The sequence below is a fragment of the Anarhichas minor genome, unplaced genomic scaffold (genome assembly GCF_050575085.1).
Source record: "Anarhichas minor isolate MPS153535 unplaced genomic scaffold, ASM5057508v1 ptg000009l, whole genome shotgun sequence".
In the NCBI taxonomy this organism is placed as follows: Eukaryota; Metazoa; Chordata; class Actinopteri; order Perciformes; family Anarhichadidae; genus Anarhichas; species Anarhichas minor.
In genome coordinates, this window is record NW_027466455.1 from 1970091 (window position 1) to 1995149 (window position 25059).

Below are 25059 nucleotides of genomic sequence, written 5' to 3' on the forward strand. Positions count from 1 at the left end.
CACTTTGATCTTGGGACAATATACTATGTGCATGTGTGTTCTGTCACTGGTAGCAATCCCCCTGGTTTATTCATTATTGAGGGGGTAAGTGGTAAAAATGTATTGTTCTGGTAAAGTATAGTGGATCAGGAGCATGCTCAGACCAGACTTTCTGGTCTGAGCATGCTCTGGTCTGAGATCTTTCACTGCTGGCTTGTTTCTTTGTGTGCATTGATCGGGTCTTAGTTGGGTCTCTTGTTGGATTGTTCAAGTTGCAGAGCTGTGTGAAGGGATCAGGCGTTACTACCACACCATTACAAGAGTGTGTCAGTTCAACCATCATATCCAAAAAATCTGTCAGACCTGTCACATTCTCAGTGTTTAAAACTGAATCAGAGAAAAGTCTCCTGTTGAGGACGCATTTTTGAACTGAAAATTACAATCATTGTCCATTTTTATGGTGACATCTTGTATGCCATTGGCTGCACCGTAAACCAGGCCTTCACCAGATTACAGTCTGCTTTTTACGACCTCCAGACCCCTTTTATGAATTCAAAGCTTTTTCTCATCTCAAAATAGGCATAAATGTGTGCATTTCACCAGAGTGAGGAGCTTTGATTTTCCTCCTCTGACCCATAGTCTTAATGGAAATATAACAGTTAAACTATAGCAATATACTTGTATCTTTCAATCAATCTCTTGCCGAAGCCAGTTGGGAGAAGAGCGAAAACATCTTTTCCATTGAGAAAAGCCTTCAGTGGCATTCTTTGCTCTTATTTCAATGAAGAAATACTCTCCACTTCTGATATAACTGACGCTATTGCACCAACTGCTCTATCCTCTTCAGGAGCCCTCATTGCTGTTAAGAACAAACAGTCGCCTCTCTGTGTCGTCCTGCACACACCTAAACCACACCTGTAGCTGTCAGTAGCTCCTCACAGGACACTGATTGGTCCCGTCTCTGGCTGACCGGGCACAAACACATTACTTGAAGCCCGACAAAATGGATTTTCATGCGATATGTGATCCGGTGATTCTAGCTTGATCTTGTGAGAATCCAGCTGCCTGCAAAATATATTAAAACCTTTTCATAACGCAAGTTATGTCACCATTTGGCTTCTTGGTAGCATTTCCTGATCCGTTCTCTCACCCCCCCATTTCTAGTCTGCCTCTAAACTGTCATATGTCCAATAAAGACCAAAATCAAAGAATACATTTATTAATCACAGCACTCACATAAGAACGTTTAGCAATAGCAGAGCGCTAAATATTTTTTCAACTTATGAACGATTCTCTGTGAAAATCATCAGCGGGAGGCCTAGAAACTCTCTGTGGATTGCAAGGGGGGTGGAACTAGGCCAGAAAGTTCAAGTTACAACCACAAAAAGCAAACAGGCTGAGAAACCAGACTAAGTGACATGTCTGTCTGTCTGTCTGTCTGTCTGTTCGTCCATCTCCTCTGCTCTGTTTCATCACGAGGGACAACGCCATGATCACTTTCACACACCTTAGAGCTGTCCAGTCCAAGCACAGTCTGATCTGCTGCCCGCTGAGCAGCTCCACCGGAGCAGTTGGGGTTAAGGGCCTTGCTCAAGGGCACCTCAGCAGTGTAAATGAGGGAGGGGCAAGCGCTGTGTATTATGTGTTTTTATCTCTTGACTGTTGTGCTGTTCTGTCATGAGCACACTCAGGCTAATTCCTAAGTCCGACCCAAAGGTATAGTTTTACACAACTCCACTGACGGACTGAGCTGCGTGTGAGTGCACGGCAGCACTAAGGCTGGTACTGACGAGGACTGCTTCTGCTGCTTTAGCCTGCAAAGCCTTATTTAGATACAATAGTTAGTGTATGCTTAAATGTTGTGTCCCTACAGTCTATGAACATACGTAGAAAAGAAGTGAAGTATGCATTGCTCTCTTTTAACCCGCCATTCTTTTTGTATTGCATCTCTTTGGGTGTTGGGTACATGTTGTGGTTTCCAGCAGGAAGTAAGGATGTTAGCACTTACATAAGAGTATCTCTGAAGTAAAACACCACTTTAGCCACTGTTTAAAGTCTGACATTCGGCTATATAAATCAGTGTAATTAGTGGAATTGAAGGGCTGATTATAGCGCTCAAAACATCAAATCTTCAATGTCACACATTATATGTGGTTTTGAATCTGTGGCGAACTCTATGTCCTTAAGTAGGACATAGAGTTCAGTGTCACCTCTGGTTGGCCAATCAAATTCAGTCTCGTCTCCAAAGAGTGGAGAAAGGGTCGACGGTCTTTTCATTTCTCACAGCAAAATGAACATGATGACATCTCCAGCGTTGGCTCTCTATCTCACATGTATGATGTGGGGGGAAATGGGTGAGTTCAAACTTCAAGTGTACGGTCACTTCTCAAACAAATGTTTCTCATATTTTAATTACGCTGAATTCTGCCACACTTTTTTAAATCTACATTTGCTTCGTCTCTTTATTTTAATCCAGCTCAGACGACCGATCTGAATTTCTCCTCGTCCGTTCAACAAGAGATTGGTTTTGTGTCGGTTAAAACCAGGGAGGACTTGACGTTGCAGTGTCTCTATACAGGCATTGTTGCTGCAAGGCTTTACTGGTACAAGCAAACGCTGGGGGAAAAACCAAAGCTCATCTCTACCTTCTATACGTATGATAAAAAGAAATATTTCTACGGTGAATTCAAGAACTCACGCTTTACATTGGATACTGAAAATGGTACCAATCACCTATCAATCACAGACTTGCACATTTCAGACTCAGCTACTTACTTCTGCGTAAGTTGCTATCTATACACATTGGACATTTCGGTGAGCATTACTGTCAGTGTAAAGGGTTCAGGTTTGAACGTCCCAGCTTTGGTCCATCAGTCAGCATCTGAGACCATCCAGCCAGGAGGCTCTGTGACTCTGAACTGTACAGTTCACACTGGGACCTGTGATGGACAACATAGTGTTTATTGGTTCAAAGACACTGAAGAATCTCATCCAGGACTCATTTACACGGATGGAGGCAGGAATGATCAGTGTGAGAGGAAACCCAACACACAAACACACACCTGTGTCTACAACCTGCCGATGAAGAGCCTGAATCCGTCTCAAGCTGGGACCTACTACTGTGCTGTTGCCTCGTGTGGACACATACTGTTTGGAGACGGGACCAAGCTGGACTTTGAGGGTGAGTGACTTGTTTAGCCGAGGTTGTTTTGTCTCATTGGTGCTTAAAAGCGACATGTTTCTGCTGTCTGTCTCTCTGCAGATGAGCTGGACTCTCTTGTCTCGATGTATCTCTTGAGTGGAGCTTTTACATTCATCACCATCCTGAGTGTTTTACTGGCTCTCTCAGTGTGCATGATGAACAAGAGAAACAGCTGCCAAAGCACAGGTAACTAGCGCTGTTTGTATCTGGCAGCTTGTGTTCACTGGATTTAGCTTTTGAATAAAAAAGATTTTTCTGTTTTACAACCAGAGTCTCACACAGGATTCCCAGCTCCCTCCACAGCAAACGCAAAGGTAAAAAAAAATGTACTTAAATTAACTGATGAATTACCATTCAGACACCTATTTTGAATAGGACAATGCATTGTTTCCTGGATATTGTTTAATCTACTAATGATCAAATTATATATGATCTGTTCCCAGGGTTACCAAAATGCAGAGATCCTGTATTATGCGTCTTTAAGTGTCAACCTGCACAACGGATCAAGAAGACAGAGGGATCAGACCTGGAGTGAATGTGTGTACTACAGCGTGAAGCAGTAGAACTGTTAAAATGATATTTGTACTTTTGAGCAAGACTGTGTTTTCTCTTTTAAAGTGTAATGGAGATTTATATCTTAGTTGGAAATCTTTAGGATTTTATATCGTCTTCGTAGTCTGCAGCCAATATTAAGTCTCTCTATTCTTCGCTAATATGCATATTTAGGATACTCATTTGTTGTCTGTGTGGTCTGAAGAAGGTTATCTTCAAACCATGTATCTTGTTCATTTTTACAAATAAATGTTTTTAGAAGCTCAGATTCACCGACCCTGTAAAAGTCACTCAAATGCTTCTAGCTTTAAGATCATCTCATACTTCATGTGTTCATCCTCATTGTTGTTTTCTATAACCTAATCACATGAAATTCATGTCATCAATGATAAAAAATAAACATATTTGAAATTTGGAGCACTTTGAGCTTGAAACAATTTGTGTGCACATGATGATTAAGAGGCTTCTTAAAACATGTTTAACAGAGAATGTGGTTGACCTCACCCACACCAACAAGTTGTGAAACTCAATTGTTCCAGCACAAGAAGGTGTTTCTTGTATTGACCTAAAAGCATGATGCCGTACTTTATGATCTTAAGTTAGGAATTGGGAGTAACACAGGCTCAGTGAAGTTGTCTTTTCTGTCCCACAAGAGGAAATAATCTTCACAGCAGGGCAGCATAAAATCATTATCATGCAAACACATTTTACCACCTCCAAACTCCAGCAAAGAGCTGCTTTGGTTCCAATGTGATCCTCGAGGAAAACACAGTCTGAAGGATCACACTGTGTTAGTGTCAGAGTCCTGTATGATCCCATAGTTCACCTTGACCATAGATCTGCTGTGGCCTCACAACAGCCCTGTTCTCATTAAACTGTCAAGTGAATTTTAAATTAACTTTTGAAATGGCGCATATAACAAATGCGAATTAGGTGGATTTCCATCAACTGCTTTGGAGCGATAAACTAGGCTGTGTAGTTTTGTCAACTTGACAAAAATTAAGAGAAGTCCTCAGGAATTAGTTTTAATTGGGCAAGTTTGAATTGTCCATGTCGACTGGTGTTGGCCATGTTTCATGTTGTTTGGTGACAAAGACAATATAAATATACATACATAAAGACGCTGACAGAAGAAACAGCTGATCAGTCATGTGAGTTAATGTTCACGACATCAGAATGTATTTGGCAAAGGTGTTTCCACATCCTATTTGCCCATCAACTCTTTTTCAACAAAGGCCAAAAACCACCTCAAGCGGGCATAACATCTTTTTGCACAATTGAGGAAGTTTTGTTATATTTTGCGTTTTTTAGACAGGATTTTCGGCTGAAGTTTTTCTGGCTTTTCTGCGTTACACGTGGTTGTACTTATGCACAATATATCGGTGGCCAATATATATTTGGCTGAAAAGGAAGATCATTTATAGTATTATTGTGTTAATAATGGTATTCCAGCTGATAACTATGATAATGAATGAAAGATGCCACAAAGCTGTTGGCCAGTTTACAGCAAAAGAGCTGCTGCCTCTCTAAACGCTGGAGTCAAACAGCAGCTGAAAGACAACACATCATGAAAAACTCTCTTGTTCAGTGCTTGTGCAAATATATTTGTGTATCTGAAGTATGAAATAAGACGTCCAGTCAGTTTTTTGTGGGCCGTCCAGATCAGAAAACATGTGATTCAACAAGCAATTCAGATTTGGCTCCACTTATACATGCAGGTTCCTCAGAATAAACCGCCCCCTATCAGAGTATCTCCACCCACGGCTTGAGAACTACCTTTACAACAGTGCTGCATATTTACCTCATGAGCCAATCAGAGCAGACTGGGCTTTACAGGAGGGGGACTTAAAGGTACAGTGCGTGGCATTTCAGGGGATCTATTAGCAGAAATGGAATATGATGATTATGACAATGTTTTTATTAATGTCTTTATTAGTCTAACATTATGTAAAGTTATTAGTTTTTGTAGCATTACACGCTAATCAATAAACTGATCAGTTCTTTCATTAATACATCTACATGTCAATATAATAAAGTAAGGTTATTGCCAGTTATTCTCTATTCTAGAGATGGTGAAGGTTCTCTAAATATGTTATGTCTATATATGCTGTTCTAAAAATACGTATTTACTTTCCTTCGTCTTTGAATCCGGTTCCAACGAGCAGACTGAACAGTGTTTTTGTCTGAACAGGGGGCGCATACAGAATATATTTGTTCCTTCTCACCATCTCTGGGATTCCTCCTCCACATTTTCGCTTATTGTTCTTGCACCACATTTCACTCAGCTGTCTAGGTATATTTACATCCATGTTCTGACCCTCCGCTTTCTGTCCACAGTTTGCCAGGTGGAGCGATACACACTTAGGGTCATACAAAGAGGCCTGATTGTTATTTTATTTTGATTGTTCGTGCAGCCTTAGAAGAATGCATTTTTTATTATGATTAATATTAAGAAAATAATCCTCTTTAATGTAACACATAGTACAGTGTTATGTCTCCATACTGCAGCTTGAAAAGAGAGCTGAGTATATCAGTATAGTATCAAGTATGGATGCTTGGATTGAACTGCTCAAAATACAGTTTGTTACCTTTCTATTAAACACAGTGATTATAACTGCACTGTCACGTCACAGATGTGTTTGTATTTGATACAAATTTCCAGTGATTTAAACTGTTATGTTCCTCATATATCTCGAAATATGTGAACCTGTTCCTCAAACAGGTTTGACTCTATAGGTTTGACTCACAGATTTGACTCTATAGGTGGCAGTGAGCATGTGATCAAGTTTCCTAAATAGGATGTAGTGTCACTTTTTGCTGGCCAATCAAACAGTCTTGTGAGTGAAACGTGTAGAAGGATCTAGATTGTTCTCATTCAACACAAGAATTTGAACACGATGATATCTCCAAAGTTTGTCTTCTATCTGACATGTTTGTTCTTGGGGAAAATGGGTGAGTTGTGTTTTTTGTGATTGCAGTTTGGATCTTTTAAAGTGTGTGAACACTCCTCGTGGCATTGCTTCTGATGTGTTGATTCATGTTATCATAAAGTGTATTTGCTTCGTCTCTCCTATCACTACAGTTCAGACGACCGATCTGAATTTCTCCTCATCTGTTCATCAAGAGAATAGTTTTCTATCAGTTCAAACTGGGGAAAACTTGACGTTGCAATGTTTCTATGAAGGCGGTTTTGCAGTAAGGCTTTACTGGTATAAACAGATTATTGGACAGAAACCACGGCACATCTCTACCTTCTATAAGTACGACACAAAAGCAACTTTTCATGATGAATTCAAGAATCCACGCTTCACATTGGACGCTGCAGTCGGTAAATATCACTTGAGGATAACAGATCTGCAAATTTCGGACTCAGCTACTTACTACTGTGCAAGTAGCTATACAGTCGACTTGGATTTCAAGGAGGGCACTACTGTCAGTGTAAAAGGTTCAGGTTTGAACGTCGCAGCTTTGGTCCATCAGTCAGCATCTGACACCATCCAGCCAGGAGGCTCTGTGACTCTGAACTGTACAGTTCACACTGGGACCTGTGATGGACAACACAGTGTTTACTGGTTCAAAGACTCTGAAGCATCTCATCCAGGACTCATTTACACTGATGGAGGCAGGAATGATCAGTGTGAGAGGAAACCCAACACACAAACACACACCTGTGTCTACAACCTGCCGATGAAGAGCCTGAATCCGTCTCATGCTGGGACCTACTACTGTGCTGTTGCCTCGTGTGGACACATACTGTTTGGAGACGGGACCAAGCTGGACTTTGAGGGTGAGAGGTTTTATTTATTATTCATATTCATATAGTCAGTATGATACTTCCACAGGCAATATACAATATATGTAAAAATATATATTGTCTTATTGTAAGTAATCAACTCGGGAAGATTCATGTTGATATATCTATTAGTTAACTTTTCACCCTATTCACCTGTTGTGTCTCCTCTTAAGACTTCAGCTCTGTAATGTCTCCTGGTGTCTGTCTCTCTACAGATGAGGAGGACTCTCTTGTCTTGGTGTATTTCTTGAGTGGAGCTTTAGCATTCACAATCATCCTGAGTGTCTTACTGGTTTTCTTACTCTGCATGATGAACAAGAGAAACCGCTGTGAATGTACAGGTACTGTAACTACTATTCTTTGTGGCTGACAGTGTGTGCTCACTTAACACGGTTTTATAGTGCGGGGCACTTTTTATTCTTTTTCAGAGTCTCATGCAAGATGTTCAGCTCCCACCACAACAAATGCAGAGGTATTTTTTGTGCAGATTATCTACTGTTTTACCATTCAAACTTTCAGGCACAGCAATGTCTCTGGACACAGTTTTTATATGTCTCTCAAGTACAATATTGTGGTTTATATTTTGTTACCAGGGTGAAAGAAATGAAGAAAACATCCATTACGCTGTTGTAAGGGAACACAGGGTCAACAGATCTAGAAGACAAAGGAACATCACAGAGACTGAATGCACGTACTCAAGTATAAAGCAGTAGAAAGTGTACATGCTTCCAAGTGTTTCCAAGCAAGCCCATGAGACACAGAAATTGTCTTATCATTATGTCTTTCTTGTGACTATGAGTTGAAGCAGCCAGTGTTACTCCTTTCCTTAAAGATGTGTTGATTCAAACTGTTACTTTAGGGCTTTGGTTTGCGTTGGCTTGGACTGAATTAACTGTATTGAATGGGAAAAAGTTAAATTAAATTAACTGATGAATTACCATTCAGACACATTTTTCAAATTGGACGATGCATTGTTTCCTGGATATTGTTTAATCTACTAATGATCAAATTATATATGATCTGTTACCAGGGTTACCAACATGCAGAAATCCTGTATTATGCGTCTTTAAGTGTCCACCTGCACAATGGATCAAGAAGACAGAGGGATCAGACCTGGAGTGAATGTGTGTACTACAGCGTGAAGCAGTAGAACTGGATATATTATATTTTTACTTTTGAGCAAGACAGTGTTTTCTCTTTTAAAGTGAAATGGAGATTTATATCTAAGTTGGAAATGAACAGGATTTTATATCGTCTTCGTCGTCTGCAGCCAATATTAAATCTTTCTATTCTTCGCTAATGTGAATATTTAGGATACTCATGTGTTGTCTGTGTGGTCTGAAGAAGGTTATCTTTTGTATCTAGATTATTTTTCATAAATAAATGTTTTTATGTCTTAACCAGTATATTTAGAAGCTCAGATTCACCAACCCTCTAAAAGTCACTCAAATGCTTCTAGCTTTAAGATCAACTTATACTTTTTGTGGTCATCGTCATTGTTGTTTTCTATAACCTAATCACATGTGGGTTTTTGTATGTGAAATTCATTTCATCAATGATAAAAAAAATAAACATCTTTCAAATTTGGAGCACTTTGAGCTTGAAACAATTTCCGTTCCTGCGTTGCTGCGTTGTTGCGTTCCGTTGCTGCGTTCCGTTGCTGCGTTCCGTTGCTGCGTTCAGTTGCTGCGTTCAGTTGCTGCGTTCAGTTGCTGCGTTGTTGCACTGCGTTGTTGCACTGCATTGCTGCATTCCGTTGTTGCGTTGCATTCCGTTGTTGCGTTCCGTTGTTGCTTGCTGTGATCCATTGCTACAATTCGTTGTTGCTTGCTGCATTGTTGCGTTGCGTTCCGTTGCCGCGTTCCGTTCCGTTGCCGCCTTCCGTTCCGTTGGCGCTTAGGGAGGGGGACAGAGGAAAGAAAACCTGGCAACCCGGTGCCTGGGTATAGGCAGAAGAAGGGTGGTGTAAGGGGACAGCGAAGGGACAGACGGGTGAATCCGGCCAGGAGGTGGGATGGAATACTGTGGAAATTGAAGGGAGGAAGCGAGAGTCGGCATCTCGTTGCCGCTATGGAAAGTTGAGTTTGCCTGAGGTAGTGGAGGCGGATGGGAGGTGACGCGCTGCAAACTGGCAACCCAGAACTTTGTGGGTTGGAGGGCGGAGCTTGGGGGTGCTTGGTGGCATCACGGTCGTTGACATTACGCCGGTGTGTTTTGGATGTAGGTACGTTTGTGTGTTTTTTTTGTTTTTTTTTAGCCTGACTTTAGGAAAGTTGTGAGGAGTTGGCACGGTTTTGCTTTGTTGCTTCGATGCTCTTAGCAGGCGGACTATGGTCCAGTTGGAGATCTCAGCTGGTGCGTCTTCGATGGAGGACCTGCTGGAGCGCAGAGGGGTGGCGGCGTCTTTGAGCGCGGCATGCCGGGTAGCCGGAGTCGTCGGAGGCTCGTTCCTGAGCTGGGTTTGGAGCGAGCGAAGGAGAGAGCTGGATTTACATTTCCGTTGTCTACATTTGGAGGTGGCAGGTCTCCCTCTGCCAACGAAATGTGAGTTATTGGAGGATGGCCGTGGGTCTGAATCTTCGTATTGTCGGATTCTGGCGGGTGGATGCAGCTGGTCGGCGTTGTGGAGATCGGCGGGTTTGGCTGCGTTGAGCTGCCTGGACCCTCTCGATGGCGGTTAGCGGCGTCTCGTGGGCGGCAGGTCGAGTGCTTCCCTGGGCTGTACGGGTGGCCTCTGGGGAGGCGAACTGGTCGTCATCGTCGGATGGCCTGATGGACGGCAGGTCCATGTTTTAGGCGAGGTAAGGTTTTTGTTTTTGTTTTCTCTGCGTGGCGTTCCGGTTGCGAGTGCGGAAAACGCGAGCAAGCCAAGGCTTAGAGTGGGTAGGTATTTATAGGAGTGTGGCCAGAAGCGGGGGTGTGGCTGAGGCGTGGCCCTGCTCCTGAAATTCAGCTAAGTTTTATCTCCAATTATTGTGTTAATAATGGTATTTCAGCTGATAACTATGATAATGACTTCATGCGCCTACGGGTTGCGGGGAGCAAGGCTCTGACTGTGGTTTGTGCTTATGCACCAAACAGCAGTTCGGAGTATCAGGCCTTCTTGGAGTCGGTGGGATGGGTCCTGGAAAGGGCACCGCCTACCGACTCCATAGTTCTCCTGGGGGACTTCAACGCTCACGTGGGCAATGACGGAGAAACCTGGCGGGGGGTGATTGGGAGGAACGGCTTGCCCGATCTGAACCCGAGTGGTGTCTCGTTATTGGACTTCTGTGCTTGCCACGGTTTGGCCATAATGAACACCATGTTCGAACATAAGGTGGCTCATAAGTGTACCTGGTACAGAACACCTTAGGCCGGAGATCAATGATCGACTTTGTAATCGTATCATTTGATTTGCGGCCGTATGTCTTGGACACTCGGGTGAAAAGAGGAGCAGAGCTGTCAACTGATCACCACCTGGTGGTGAGTTGGATCAGATGGCGGGGTAACCGGTTGGAAAGACCCGGCAAGCCCAAACATGTAGTGAGGGTCAACTGGGAACGTCTGCCAGAGGACCCTGTCCTGGAGGTCTTTAACTCCCACCTCCGGAAGAACTTCTCTCACATCCCGAGGGAGGTTGGGGACATGGAATACGAATGGACCATGTTCAAAGCCTCTATTGTGGATGCGGCCGCTAGGAGCTGTGGCCGGAAGGTCATCGGTGTCTGTCGTGGCGGCAACCCGAGAACCCGGTAGTGGACACCGGAGGTGAGGGAAGCCGTTAAGCTGAAGAAGGAGACCTTCAAGGCCTGGTTGGCCCAGGGGTCTCCTGAAGCAGCTGACAGGTACTGGCAGGCCAGAAGGGCTGCAGCTGCGGTGGTCGCGGATGCTAAAACTCGGGCATGGGAGGATTTCGGGGAGGCCATGGAGAAGGACTTTTGGTTGGTCTCAAGGAGGTTCTGGCAAACCATCCGACGGCTCAGGAAGGGAAAGCAGGGCTTACCCCAGGCTGTTCTCAGCAGGGGGGGGGGACTGCTGAACCGGACGGGGGACATCGTTGGACGGTGGAAAGAGCACTTTGAGGAACTCCTAAACCCGACCAACATGTCCTCTGCAGAGGAGGCAGCGCCTGAAGACCTAGGGGGAGGCTCACCCATATCCCTGGCAGAGGCCGCTGAGGTAGTTAAAAAGCTCCTTGGTGGCAAGGGTGGATGAGATCCGCCCTGAGATGCTGAAAGCGCTGGACATGGTTGGGCTGTCCTGGCTGACACGCCTCTTCAATGTCGCATTGGGGGTCGGGATCAGTGCCCATGGACTGGCAGACCGGGGTGGTGGTTCCCATCTTCAAAAAGGGGGACCGGAGACTGTGCTCGAATTACTGGGGTATCACACTACTCAGCCTCCCGGGGAAGGCTTATGCCAGGGTGCTGGAAAGGAGGCTCCGACCGTTTGTCGAACCTCAGATTCAAGAGGAGCAATGCGGATTCCATCCCGGCCGTGGAACAGTGGACCAGCTCTTTACCCTCGCAAGACTACTGGAGGGGTTCTGGGAGTTTGCCCAACCAGTCTACATGTGCTTTGTGGACTTGGAGAAGGCTTTCGACCGGGTCCCTCGGGGGTTCTTGTGGGAGGTGCTGCGGGAGTATGGGGTGCCGGACCCGTTACAACGGGCAATCCGGTCTCTGTACGACTGCAGTAGGAACTGTGTCCGCATTCTCGGCAATAAGTCAGACACGTTCGTGACTTTCATGGACAGGATATCTAGGCGCAGCCTGGGGACTGTACAGGCCTGTTAGCCTCCTCGGATCGTGACCTCCAGCATTCACTGGTGCGGTTTGCAGCCGAGTGTGAAGCAGCGGGGATGAGAGTTAGCACCTCCATCTGAGGCCATGGTGCTCTGCCGGAAACCGGCGGATTGCTCCCTCTGGGTGGGGACAGAGTGCCTACCTCAAGCGAAGGAGTTCAAGTATCTCGGGGTCTTGTTCACGAGTGAGGGTAAGATGGAGCGGGAGATCGACAGGCGGATCGGTGCGGCTGCAGCAGTAAAGCAGGCACTGCACCGGACCGTCTTGGTGAAGAGGGAGCTGAGCCGGAAGGCAAAGCTCTCAATTTACCAGTCGGTCTACGTTCCTACCCTCACCTATGGTCACGAACTCTGGGTCTTGACCGAAAGGACAAGGTCGCGGCTACAAATGGCCGAAATGAGTTTCCTCCTTAGGGTGGCCGGGCTCAGCCTTAGAGATAGGGTAAGGACCTCGGTCATCAGGAGGGACATTGGAGTCGAGCCGCTACTCCTTCGCGTCGAAAGGAGTCAGCTGAGGTGGTTCGGGCATCTAATTAGGATGCCTTCTGGACGCCTCCCACTGGAGGTTTTCCAGGCACGTCTAACTGGGAAGAGACCCCGGGAAAGACCCAGGACACGCTGGAGGGATTACATCTCCCAGCTGGCCTGGGAACGCCTTGGGATACCCCAGAATGAGCTGGAACATGTTGCCGGTGAGAGGGAAGTCTGGGTCAGCCTGCTTGGCCTGCTGCCACCGCGACCCGACCCCGGATAAGCGGAGGAAAATGGATGGATGGATGGAACTATGATAATGAATGAAAGATGCCACAAAGCTGTTGGCCAGTTTACAGTAAAGACCTGCTGCCTCTCTAAACGCTGGAGTCAAACAGCAGCTGAAAGACAACACATCATGAAAAACTCTCTTGTTCAGTGCTTGTGCAAATATATTTGGGTATCTGGATTATGAAATAAGACATCCAGTCAGTTCTTTGTGGGCCGTCCAGAACAGAAAACATGTGATTCAACAAGCCATTCAGATTTGGCTCCACTTACACATGCAGGTTCCTCAGAATAAATCGCCCCCCATCAGAGTATCTCCCCCCACGGCTTGAGAACTACCTTTACAACAGTGCTGCATATTTACCTCATGAGCCAATCAGAGCAGACTGGGCTTTACAGGAGGAGGGCTTAAAGGTACAGTGTGTGGCATTTCAGGGGATCTATTAGCAAAAATGGAATATGATGATTATGACAATAATTTTATTAATGTCTTTATTAGTCTCACACTATGTAAAGTTATTAGTATTTTGGTAGCATTACATGCTAATCAATAAAAAATACATATTTATTTTCCTCTTCGTCTTTGAATCCGGTTCCAACGAGCAGACTGAACAGTGTTTTTGTCTGAACAGGAGGTGCATACAGTATATATTTGTTCCTTCTCACCATCTCTGGGATTCCTCCTTCACATTTTCGCTTATTTTTCTTCCACCACATTTCACTCAGCTGTCTAGTTACATTTACATCCATGTTCTAACCCTCCTCTTCCTGTCCTCAGTTTGCCAGGTGGAGCGATACACACTTAGGGTCATACAGAGAGGCCTGATTGTTATTTTATTTTCATTGTTCGTGCAGCCTTAGAAGAATACATTTTTTATAATGATTAATAGTAAGAATATAATCCTCTTTAATGTAGCACACAGTACAGTGTTATGTCTCCTTGAAAAGAGAGCTGAGTATATCAGTATAGTATCAAGTATGGATGCTTGGATTGAACTGCTCAAAATACTGTTTTGTTACCTTTCTATTAAACACAGTGATTATAACTGCACTGTCACGTCACAGATGTGTTTATATTTGATACAAATATAAATTATTTTCCAGTGATTTAAACCGTTATGTTCCTTATATATCTCAAAATTAGTGAAACTGTTGCTCAAAAAACTAATTTGACTCTATAGGTGGCAGTGAGCATGTGATCAAGTTTCCTAAATAGGATGTAGTGTCACTTTTTGCTGGCCAATCAAACAGTCTTGTGAGTGAAACGTGTAGAAGGATCTAGATTGTTCTCATTCAACACAAGAATTTGAACATGATGACATCTCCAAAGTTTGTCTTCTGTCTGACATGTTTGTTCTTGGAGAAAATGGGTGAGTTGTATTTTTTGTGATTGCAGTTTGGATCTTTTAAAGTGTGTGAACACTCCTCGTAGCATTGCTTCTGATGTGTTGATTCATGTTACCATAAAGTGTATTTGCTTCGTCTCTCCTATCACTACAGTTCAGACAACCGATCTCAATTTCTCCTCATCTGTTCATCAAGAGAATAGTTTTCTATCGGTTCAAACTGGGGAAAACTTGACGTTGCAATGTTCCTATGAAGAGGTTTATGCATTAAAGCTTTACTGGTTTAAACAGATTATTGGACAGAAACCAAGGCTCATCTCTACCTTCTACAAGTACGACACAAAAGCAACTTTTCATGATGAATTCAAGAATCCACGCTTCACATTGGACGCTGCATTCGGTAAATATCACTTGAGGATAACAGATCTGCAAATTTCGGACACAGCTACTTACTACTGCGCAAGTAGCTATACAGTCGACTTGGATTTCAAGGGGGGGACTTTTGTCAGTGTAAAGGGTTCAGGTTTGAACGTCCCAACTTTGGTCCATCAGTCAGCATCTGAGACCATCCAGCCAGGAGGCTCTGTGACTCTGAACTGTACAGTTCACACTGGGACCTGTGATGGACAACACAGTGTTTACTGGTTCAAAGACTCTGAAGCATCTCATCCAGGACTCATTTACACGGATGGAGGCAGGAATGATCAGTGTGAGAGGAAACCTAACACACAGACACACACTTGTGTCTACAACCTGCCGATGAAGAGCCTGAATCCGTCTAATGCTGGGACCTACTACTGTGCTGTTGCCTCGTGTGGACACATACTGTTTGGAGACGGGACCAAGCTGGACTTTGAGGGTGAGTTACTTCAGAGGTTTTGTTATTTATTCATATTCATATAGTTAGTATGTTACTCCACAGGCAATATACAATATATGTAAAAATATATATTGTCTTATTGTAAGTAATCAACTCGGGAAGATTCATGTTGATATATCTATTAGTTAACTTTTGACCCTATTCACCTGTTGTGTCTCCTCTTAAGGCTTCAGCTCTGTAATGTCTCCTGGTGTCTGTCTCTCTACAGATGAGGAGGACTCTCTTGTCTTGGTGTATTTCTTGAGTGGAGCTTTAGCATTCACTATCATCCTGAGTGTCTTACTGGTTTTCTTACTCTGCATGATGAACAAGAGAAACCGCTGTGAATGTACAGGTACTGTAACTACTATTCTTTGTGGCTGACAGTGTGTGCTCACTTAACACGGTTTTATAGTGCGGGGCACTTTTTATTCTTTTTCAGAGTCTCATGCAAGATGTTCAGCTCCCACCACAACAAATGCAGAGGTATTTTTTGTGCAGATTATCTACTGTTTTACCATTCAAACTTTCAGGCACAGCAATGTTTCTGGACACAGTTTTTATATGTCTCTCAAGTACAATATTGTGGTTTATATTTTGTTACCAGGGTGAAAGAAATGAAGAAAACATCCATTACGCTGTTGTAAGGGAACACAAGGTCAACAGATCTAGAAGACAAAGGAACATCACAGAGACTGAATGCACGTACTCAAGTATAAAGCAGTAGAAAGTGTACATGCTTCCAAGTGTTTCCAAGCAAGCCCATGAGACACAGAAGTCGTCTTATCATTATGTCTTTCTTGTGACTATGAGTTGAAGCAGCCAGTGTTACTCCTTTCATAAAAGATGTGTTGATTCAAACTGTTACTTTAGGGCTTTGGTTTGCGTTGGCTTGGACTGAATTAACTGTATTAAACGGGAAAAAGTTTACAATGTTCAGTTCTCCAACAAAGTCATGTTTTAGCAAATCAGATAAATTTACAACATATGCTTCATGTTCATGCTTGTATGAAAGAGAGAACTGTATGAATGCATGTTGTTTCATAAAGGAAAGAGGAAACAGAAAGGAAAAGACAGAGAGAAGGTATGACGGAGAGAGTTACAGTTACACGACTAAAAGCAGAAAACTGACCGTCAGAACGATGAGTCGAGTTAATTTAAAGCCTTAACGTCGTCTCATTGGCACAACAACCTTTCAGACAACCTTTTTTGTTGTTGTAAACCTTAAGACCGAATAAACCTACTTTGGAAGTTTATTTTCAAAAGACATTGGATGCATGTAAAGAGCGGAACCTGACACGTCATCCTTGACAAAAAACTGGACTGATTCCAACATGCATTGGCTTTCAGATAAACTGAATCTTTAAGAGTATACATTGGCTTCAGCATTTGAAGGCCCTTTTGTTAACCAGCTTGCTACTATGAGTCGAATCCTAGACAAACTCTGACAAAGTTATAGATACAAATTAAATCAAAATATGATGCAGTTGTGGTTAAATGTGGGTAAATGTGTTCAAAAACCACACACACACACACACACATTCTTTATGAAGCAGATCAGCTGAGTTTTTTTAATTGTTAAACATGTAAATGATTCTGATTTAAAAATAATTTTGGTATGAATTTGGTATAATTGTATGAAGAAATACTGCCAGTTGCTTCAAGTGTGGTGTAATAACTTGTATGAATTGTGTGCAGTGGTAATAAATGCAGATGATTAAAAAGCAAAACTTTCTGCCTGTGAGCCTTATTATCTATAAAGTTATTTTTTATACACAAAACTTTCTGTCATGTCATTAGGTGATGTCATCTTCTGTATGTGTTGAGAAGAGATGCGGTGCATCCATTGACTGTAGATAAGAGGTGGACGTAGTCACTGTGACATCACCCACAGGTTTGAGCTCAGCATTTGGTCATCGCCATCTTGGTTTTTGGCCGTCAACATCTTGGTTTTTTTAGGCGATCAAAATGTTACAATTAGCTTTCATCAACTGAAAACACATTATGAAAGGGTTAAAGTTGTAAGACAAAAACACAGATAACACCGGGGTAGCGACCTGTCGATCACAAGGTATACATGCCCTAAAGCAGGGATTCCCAAAGTGTTGCAGAACTGCTGTGGAGAAGGAGCCGTGCTGACAAGATGATGCTGCACTTTGTGAATGTTTTCCTGCTCTGGTCTTTGAGTAAGTAAGAAAAATCCACTCCTTTTCATGAGTGCCGGCAAACACAGAGCTGATCACATCTCCGTCTGTATATTTCAGGTGCTGCACAGCTAAGTGGCATCTCTCAGCCTGTTGCGTTCCAAGCAGTGAAGCTCGGAGACTCGGCGACCATTGAATGTCACATAAAGAGTGAAATGAAAACAAGAGTGTGGTACAGATTCACTCCAGGCGAGGGACTACAGCTTGTGGCGGCATTCAATTATTTCTACAACCAGACTGTATTTGCTGATGAATCTCATTTCCGTTATTCAGTCAAGTTTGACAGAATCAACAGTCATCTGAGCATATCTGCAACAACATGGGAAGACGCTGGAACATACTTCTGCGGAGTCTGCGGAGAACATACTTCTACCCGCCCGTTTTGCTCGTCCTGTTCCCGGTTTTCCAGTCTGCCTGTTCTGCCTTTTCCTACCGGATTTCCCCCCTCGTCTTTTGTCTTGTCCCTGGATTCCCTGTTTGTTTTTGGTTCATTAAAACCTTTTTCACTACACCTGACTGTCTGTTTTTGAGTCCTCATCATGCCCCGTGACACAGCTGACTCCTTTCAACGCGAAGGAGTAGCGGCTCGACTCCAACTTCCCTCCTGATGACCGAGCTCCTTACCCTATCTCTAAGGCTGAGCCCGGCCACCCTACTGAGGAAACTCATTTCGGCCACTTGTAGCCGCGACCTTGTCCTTTCGGTCACGACCCAGAGTTCGTGACCATAGGTGAGGGTAGGAACGTAGACTGACCGGTAAATTGAGAGCTTTGCCTTCCGGCTCAGCTCCCTCTTCACCAAGACGGTCCGGTGCAGCGCCTACTTTACTGCTGCAGCCGCACCGATCCGCCTGTCGATCTCCCGCTCCATCTTACCCTCACTCGTGAACAAGACCCCGAGGTACTTGAACTCCTTCGCTTGAGGTAGGCACCCCGTCCCCACCTGGAGGGAGCAATCCACCGGTTTCCGGCAGAGCACCATGGCCTCAGATTTGGAGGTGCTAACTCTCATCCCCGCCGCTTCACACTCGGCTGCAAACCGCCCCAGTGAATGCTGGAGGTCATGATCCGAGGCAGAGGCCAACACCCACCGGGAACATGTCTGACTTATTGCCGAGAATGCGGACACAGCTCCTACTGCAGTCGTACAGAGACCGGATCGCCCGTTGTAACGGGTCCGGCACCCCATACTCCCGCAGCACCCCCCACAAGAACCCCCAAGGGACCCGGTCGAAAGCCTTCTCCAAGTCCACAGATCACATGTAGACTGGTTGGGCAAACTCCCAGAAACCCTCCAGTAGTCTTGCGAGGGTAAAGAGCTGGTCCACTGTTCCATGGCAGGGACGGAATCTGCATTGCTCCTCTTGAATGTGAGGTTCGACAAACGGTCGGAGCCTCCTTTCCAGCACCCTGGCATAAGCCTTCCCCGGGACGTTGAGTAGTGTGATACCCCGGTAATTCGAGCAGACTCTCCAGTCCCCCTTTTTGAAGATGGGAACTACCACGGGCACTGATCCCGACCCCCATGCGACATTGAAGAGGCGTGTCAGCCAGGACAGCCCAACCATGTCCAGCGCTTTCAGCATCTCAGAGCAGATCTCATCCACCCCCGGCGCCTTGCCACCAAGGAGCTTTTACCTCAGCGGCCTCTGCCAGGGATATGGGTGAGCCTCCCCCTAGGTCTTCAGGCGCTGCCTCCTCTGCAGAGGACATGTTGGTCGGGTTTAGGAGTTCCTCAAAGTGCTCTTTCCACTGCCCGACAATGTCCCCCGTCCGGGTCAGCAGTTCCCCCCCCCTGCTGAGAACAGCCTGGGGTAAGCCCTGCTTTCCCTTCCTGAGCTGTCAGATGGTTTGCCAAGACCTCCTTGAGGCCAACCGAAAGTCCTTCTCCATGGCCTCCCCGAACTCCTCCCATGCCCGAGTTTTAGCATCCGCGACCATCGCAGCTGCAGCCCTTCTGGCCTGCCAGTACCTGTCAGCTGCTTCAGGAGACCCCTGGGCCAACCAGGCCTTGAAGGTCTCCTTCTTCAGCTTGACGGCTTCCCTCACCTCCGGTGTCCACCACCAGGTTCTCGGGTTGCTGCCACGACAGGCACCGATGACCTTCCGGCCACAGCTCCTAGCAGCCGCATCCACAATAGAGGCTTTGAACATGGTCCATTCGGATTCCATGTCCCCAACCTCCCTCGGGATGTGTGAGAAGTTCTTCCGGAGGTGGGAGTTAAAGACCTCCTGGACAGGATCCACCGCCAGACGTTCCCAGTTCACCCTCACTACACGTTTGGGCTTGCCGGGTCTTTCCAACCGGTTCCCCCGCCATCTGATCAAACTCACCACCAGGTGGTGATCAGTTGACAACTCTGCTCCTCTCTTCACCCGAGTGTCCAAGACATATGGCCGCAAATCAGATGATACGATTACAAAGTCGATCATTGATCTCCAGCCTAAGGTGTTCTGGTACCAGGTACACTTATGAGCCACCTTATGTTCGAACATGGTGTTCATTATGGCCAAACCGTGGCAAGCACAGAAGTCCAATAACGAGACACCACTCGGGTTCAGATCGGGCAAGCCGTTCCTCCCAATCACCCCCCGCCAGGTTTCTCCGTCATTGCCCACGTGAGCGTTGAAGTCCCCCAGGAGAACTATGGAGTCGGTAGGCGCCGCCCTTTCCAGGACCCCTCCCACCGACTCCAAGAAGGCTGGATACTCCGAACTGCTGTTTGGTGCATAAGCACAAACCACAGTCAGAGCCTTGCTCCCCGCAACCCGTAGGCGCATGGAGGCAACCCTCTCGTTCTCCGGGGAGAACTCCAACACAGCGGCGCTCAGCCGGCGCCTCGTGAGTATCCCCACTCCCGCCCGGCGCCTCTCACCCTGGGCAACTCCGGAAAAGGACAAAGTCCAACCCCTCTCCAGGAGCTTGGTTCCAGAGCCAGTGCTGTGTGTGGAGGTGAGTCCAACTATATCAAGCTGGTATCGCTCCACCTCCTGCACCAGCTCTGGCTCTTTCTCCGCTAGCGAGGTGACGTTCCACGTCCCTAGAGCTAGTCTATGCTGCCGTCGATCGGCTCGCTTAGGCCTCCGGCCTGACCCACCGCCCGGTCTGCATTGCACCCGACCCCGATGCTTGTCCCTGTGGGTGGTGGGTCCACAGGGTGGCTGCTCCATGTTGTTTCTTCGGGCTGAGCCCGACCGGGCCCCATGGGCAAAGGCCCGACCACCAGACGCTTGCCGACGAGCTCCCCTCCTGGGTCTTGCTCCGGGAGGGTGCCCCGGTTTCCCTGGTCCGGGCGAGGTGGCTGAAGACCGTAGGCTGCTTATCATTAGGGTCATCTTAGTCTGGGCTCTCCCCTGAGACCTGTTTGCCTTGGGAGACCCTACCAGGGGCTAATGCCCCAGACAACATAGCTCCCAGGATCACTGAGCCACTCAAACTCCTCCACCACGTTAAGGTCGCGATTCGCGGAGAAGACATCACATCATGAAAAAGTCTCTTGTTCAGTGCTTGTGCAAATATATTTGTGTATCTGAAGTATGAAATAAGACATCCAGTCAGTTCTTTGTGGTCCGTCCAGATCAGAAAACATGTGATTCAACAAGTCATTCAGATTTGGCTCTATTTCCACATGCAGGTTCCTCAGAATAAACCGCCCCCCCCCCATCAGAGTATCTCCACCCACGGCTTGAGAAATACCTTTGCAACAGTGCTGCATATTTTCCTCATGAGCCAATCAGAGCAGACTGGGCTTTTCAGGAGGGGGACTTAACGGTACAGTGCGTGGCATTTCAGGGGATCTATTAGCAGAAATGGAATATGATAATTATGACAATGTTTTCATTAATGTCTTTAATTAGTCAAACAGTATGTAAAGTTATTAGTAATTGTGTAGCATTACACTGATCAGTTCTTTCATTAATAAATCTACATGTCAATATAATAAAGTAAGGTTATTCCCAGTTTTTCTCGAGAGAGATGGTGAAGGTTCTCTAAATATGTTATGTCTATAAATGCTGTTCTAAAAATATGTATTTATTTTCCTTCGTCTTTGAATCTGGTTCCAACGGGCAGACTGAACAGTGTTTTTGTCTGAACAGAGGGTGCATAAAGAATATATTTGTTCCTTCTCACCATCTCTGGGATTCCTCATCCACATTTTAACTTTTTTTTTCTTGCACCACATTTCACTCAGCTGTCTAGTTATATTTACATCCATGTTCTGACCCTCCTCTTCCTGTCCACAGTTTGCCAGGTGGAGCGATACACACTTAGGGTCACACAAAGAGGCCTGATTGTTATTTTATTTTGATTGTTCGTGCAGCCTTAGAAGAATACATTTTTTATAATGATTAATAGTAAGAATATAATCCTCTTTAATGTAGCACACAGTACAGTGTTATGTCTCCCTACTGCAGCTTGAAAAGAGAGCTGAGTATATCAGTATAGTATCAAGTATGGATGCTTGGATGGAACTGCTCAAAATACTGTTTTGTTACCTTTCTATTAAATACAGTGATTATAACTGCACTGTCACGTCACAGATGTGTTTGTATTTGATACAAATATAAATTATTTTCTAGTGATTTAAACCGTTATGTTCCTCATATATCTCAAAATTAGTGAACCTGTTGCTCAAAAAACTAATTTGACTCTATAGGTTTGACTCACAGATTTGACTCTATAGGTGGCAGTGAGCATGTGATCAAGTTTCCTAAATAGGATGTAGTGTCACTTTTTGCTGGCCAATCAAACAGTCTTGTGAGTGAAACGTGTAGAAGGATCTAGATTGTTCTCATTCAACACAAGAATTTGAACACGATGACATCTCCAAAGCTTGTCTTCTATCTGACATGTTTGTTCTTGGAGAAAATGGGTGAGTTGTGTTTTTTGTGATTGCAGTTTGGATCTTTTAAAGTGTGTGAACACTTCTCGTGGCATTGCTTCTGATGTGTTGATTCATGTTATCATGAAGTGTATTTGCTTCGTCTCTCCTATCACTACAGTTCAGACGACCGATCTGAATCTCTCCTCGTCTGTCCATCAAGAGAATAGTTTTCTATCAGTTCAAACTGGGGAAAACTTGACGTTGCAATGTCTCTATGAAGACCTTTTTGCAGTAAGGCTTTACTGGTATAAACAGATTATTGGACAGAAACCACGGCACATCTCTACCTTCTACAAGTACGACACAGAAGCAACTTTTCATGCTGAATTCAAGAATCCACGCTTCACATTGGACACTGCAGTCGGTAAATATCACTTGAGGATAACAGATCTGCAAATTTCGGACTCAGCTACTTACTACTGCGCAAGTAGATATACAGTCGACTTGGATTTCAAGAAGGGCATTACTGTCAGTGTAAAAGGTTCAGGTTTGAACATCCCAACTTTGGTCCATCAGTCAGCATCTGAGACCATCCAGCCAGGAGGCTCTGTGGCTCTGAACTGTACAGTTCACACTGGGACCTGTGATGGACAACACAGTGTTTACTGGTTCAAAGACTCTGAAGCATCTCATCCAGGACTCATTTACACTGATGGAGGCAGGAATGATCAGTGTGAGAGGAAGCCCAACACACAGACACACACCTGTGTCTACAACCTGCCGATGAAGAGCCTGAATCCGTCTCATGCTGGGACCTACTACTGTGCTGTTGCCTCGTGTGGACACATACTGTTTGGAGACGGGACCAAGCTGGACTTTGAGGGTGAGTTACTTCAGAGGTTTTGTTATTTATTCATATTCATATAGTTAGTATGATACTTCCACAGGCAATATACAATATATGTAAAAATATATATTGTCTTATTGTAAGTAATCAACTCGGGAAGATTCATGTTGATATATCTATTAGTTAACTTTTCACCCTATTCACCTGTTGGGTCTTGGTGTCTGTCTCTCTACAGATGAGGAGGACTCTCTTGTCTTGGTGTATTTCTTGAGTGGAGCTTTAGCATTCACTATCATCCTGAGTGTCTTACTGGTTTTCTTACTCTGCATGATGAACAAGAGAAACCGCTGTGAATGTACAGGTACTGTAACTACTATTCTTTGTGGCTGACAGTGTGTGCTCACTTAACACGGTTTTATAGTGTGGGGCACGTTTTATTCTTTTACAGAGTCTCATGCAAGATGTTCAGCTCCCACCACAACAAATGCAGAGGTATTCTTTGTGCAGATTATCTACTGTTCTACCATTCAAACATTCAGGCACAGCAATGTTTCTGGACACATTTTTTATATGTCTCTCAAGTACAATATTGTGGTTTATATTTTGTTACCAGGGTGAACGAAATGAAGAAAACATCCATTACGCGGTTGTAAGGGAACACAGGGTCAACAGATCTAGAAGACAAAGGAACATCACAGAGACGGAATGCACGTACTCAAGTATAAAGCAGTAGAAGTGTACATGCTTCCAAGTGTTTCCAAGCAAGCCCATGAGACACAGAGGTCGTCTTATCATTATGTCTTTCTTGTGACTATGAGTTGAAGCAGCCAGTGTTACTCCTTTCCTTAAAGATGTGTTGATTCAAACTGTTACTTTAGGGCTTTGGTTTGCATTGGCTTGGACTGAATTAACTGTATTAAACGGGAAAAAGTTTACAATGTTCAGTTCTCCAACAAAGTCATGTTTTAGCAAATCAGATAAATTTACAACATATGCTTCATGTTCATACTTGTATGAAAGAGAGAACTGTATGAATGCACACTGTTTCATAAAGGAAACAGAAAGGAAAAGACAGAGAGAAGGTATGACGGAGAGAGAACAGTTACAGGAATAAAAGCAGAAAACTGACCGTCAGAACGATGAGTCGAGGCAATTTAAAGCCTTAACGTCGTCTCATTGGCACAACAACCTTTCAGACAACCTTTTTTGTTGTTGTAAACCTTAAGACCGAATAAACCTACTTTGGAAGTTTATTTTCAAAAGACATTGGATGCATGTAAAGAGCGGAACCTGACACGTCATCCTTGACACGTCCAAAACTGATGCTGGAGGGGTGTCTAGAGTGATTGAGAGAACTTGTTGTCAAGACATTTATCACCAAAATCGAAAAGAAAAAAAAATGGACTGATTCCAACATGCATTGGCTTTAAGATAAACTGAATCTTTAAGTGGATACATTGGCTTCAGCATTTGAAGGCCCTTTTGTTAACCAGCTTGCTACTATGAGTCGAATCCTCGACAAACTCTGACAAAGTTACAACAGTTTCAGTTATTTCACATGAGAGTTTTCTGTTTGTTTCATCTGTTCTCTTCTCAGTGGTTTGAAGTGGTCGGGGCTCAGATGGGAAAAAAATGATGACACGTAATTCTGTCCACCGATCAAGCAATTTTACTACTTAATACTTGAATCAAAATATGATGCAGTTGTGGGCAAATGTGTTCAAAAACCACAGACACATATTATTTATGAACCAGATCAGCTGAGTATTTTGAGTGTTAAACATGTAAATGATTCTGATTTAAAAATAATTTTGGACATAATGTAAAATTTTCTGAAGAAATACTGCCAGTTGCTTCAAGTGTGGTGTAATAACTTCTATGAATTGTGTGCAGTGGTAATAAATGCA

The 25059-nt window shown here is 44.5% G+C and overlaps 4 protein-coding genes across 4 annotated transcripts; all 4 read left to right on the top strand.

Annotated features, from left to right (window-relative positions):
* Positions 1–2275: 2275 nt before the first annotated feature.
* Positions 2276–4097, top strand: LOC142945899 (uncharacterized). Its single transcript, XM_076086835.1, has 5 exons — positions 2276–2333; positions 2456–3160; positions 3242–3367; positions 3452–3495; positions 3625–4097. Exons 1-5 carry the CDS (start codon positions 2276–2278, stop codon positions 3742–3744), a joined length of 1053 nt encoding a protein of 350 aa, XP_075942950.1. The 3' UTR covers positions 3745–4097.
* A 2533-nt stretch (positions 4098–6630) lies between these two features.
* On the top strand, positions 6631–8676 carry LOC142945900 (uncharacterized). Its single transcript, XM_076086836.1, has 5 exons — positions 6631–6685; positions 6816–7520; positions 7742–7867; positions 7955–7998; positions 8557–8676. The coding sequence occupies exons 1-5, from the start codon at positions 6631–6633 to the stop codon at positions 8674–8676; spliced, it is 1050 nt and encodes a 349-aa protein (XP_075942951.1).
* A 5707-nt stretch (positions 8677–14383) lies between these two features.
* LOC142945901 (immunoglobulin kappa light chain-like) lies at positions 14384–16003 on the top strand. The gene is made up of 5 exons (XM_076086838.1): positions 14384–14441; positions 14572–15276; positions 15506–15631; positions 15719–15762; positions 15884–16003. Exons 1-5 carry the CDS (start codon positions 14384–14386, stop codon positions 16001–16003), a joined length of 1053 nt encoding a protein of 350 aa, XP_075942953.1.
* Positions 16004–22298: 6295 nt separating this feature from the next.
* Positions 22299–23885, top strand: LOC142945902 (uncharacterized). Its single transcript, XM_076086839.1, has 5 exons — positions 22299–22353; positions 22484–23188; positions 23388–23513; positions 23601–23644; positions 23766–23885. Exons 1-5 carry the CDS (start codon positions 22299–22301, stop codon positions 23883–23885), a joined length of 1050 nt encoding a protein of 349 aa, XP_075942954.1.
* Positions 23886–25059: the final 1174 nt, after the last annotated feature.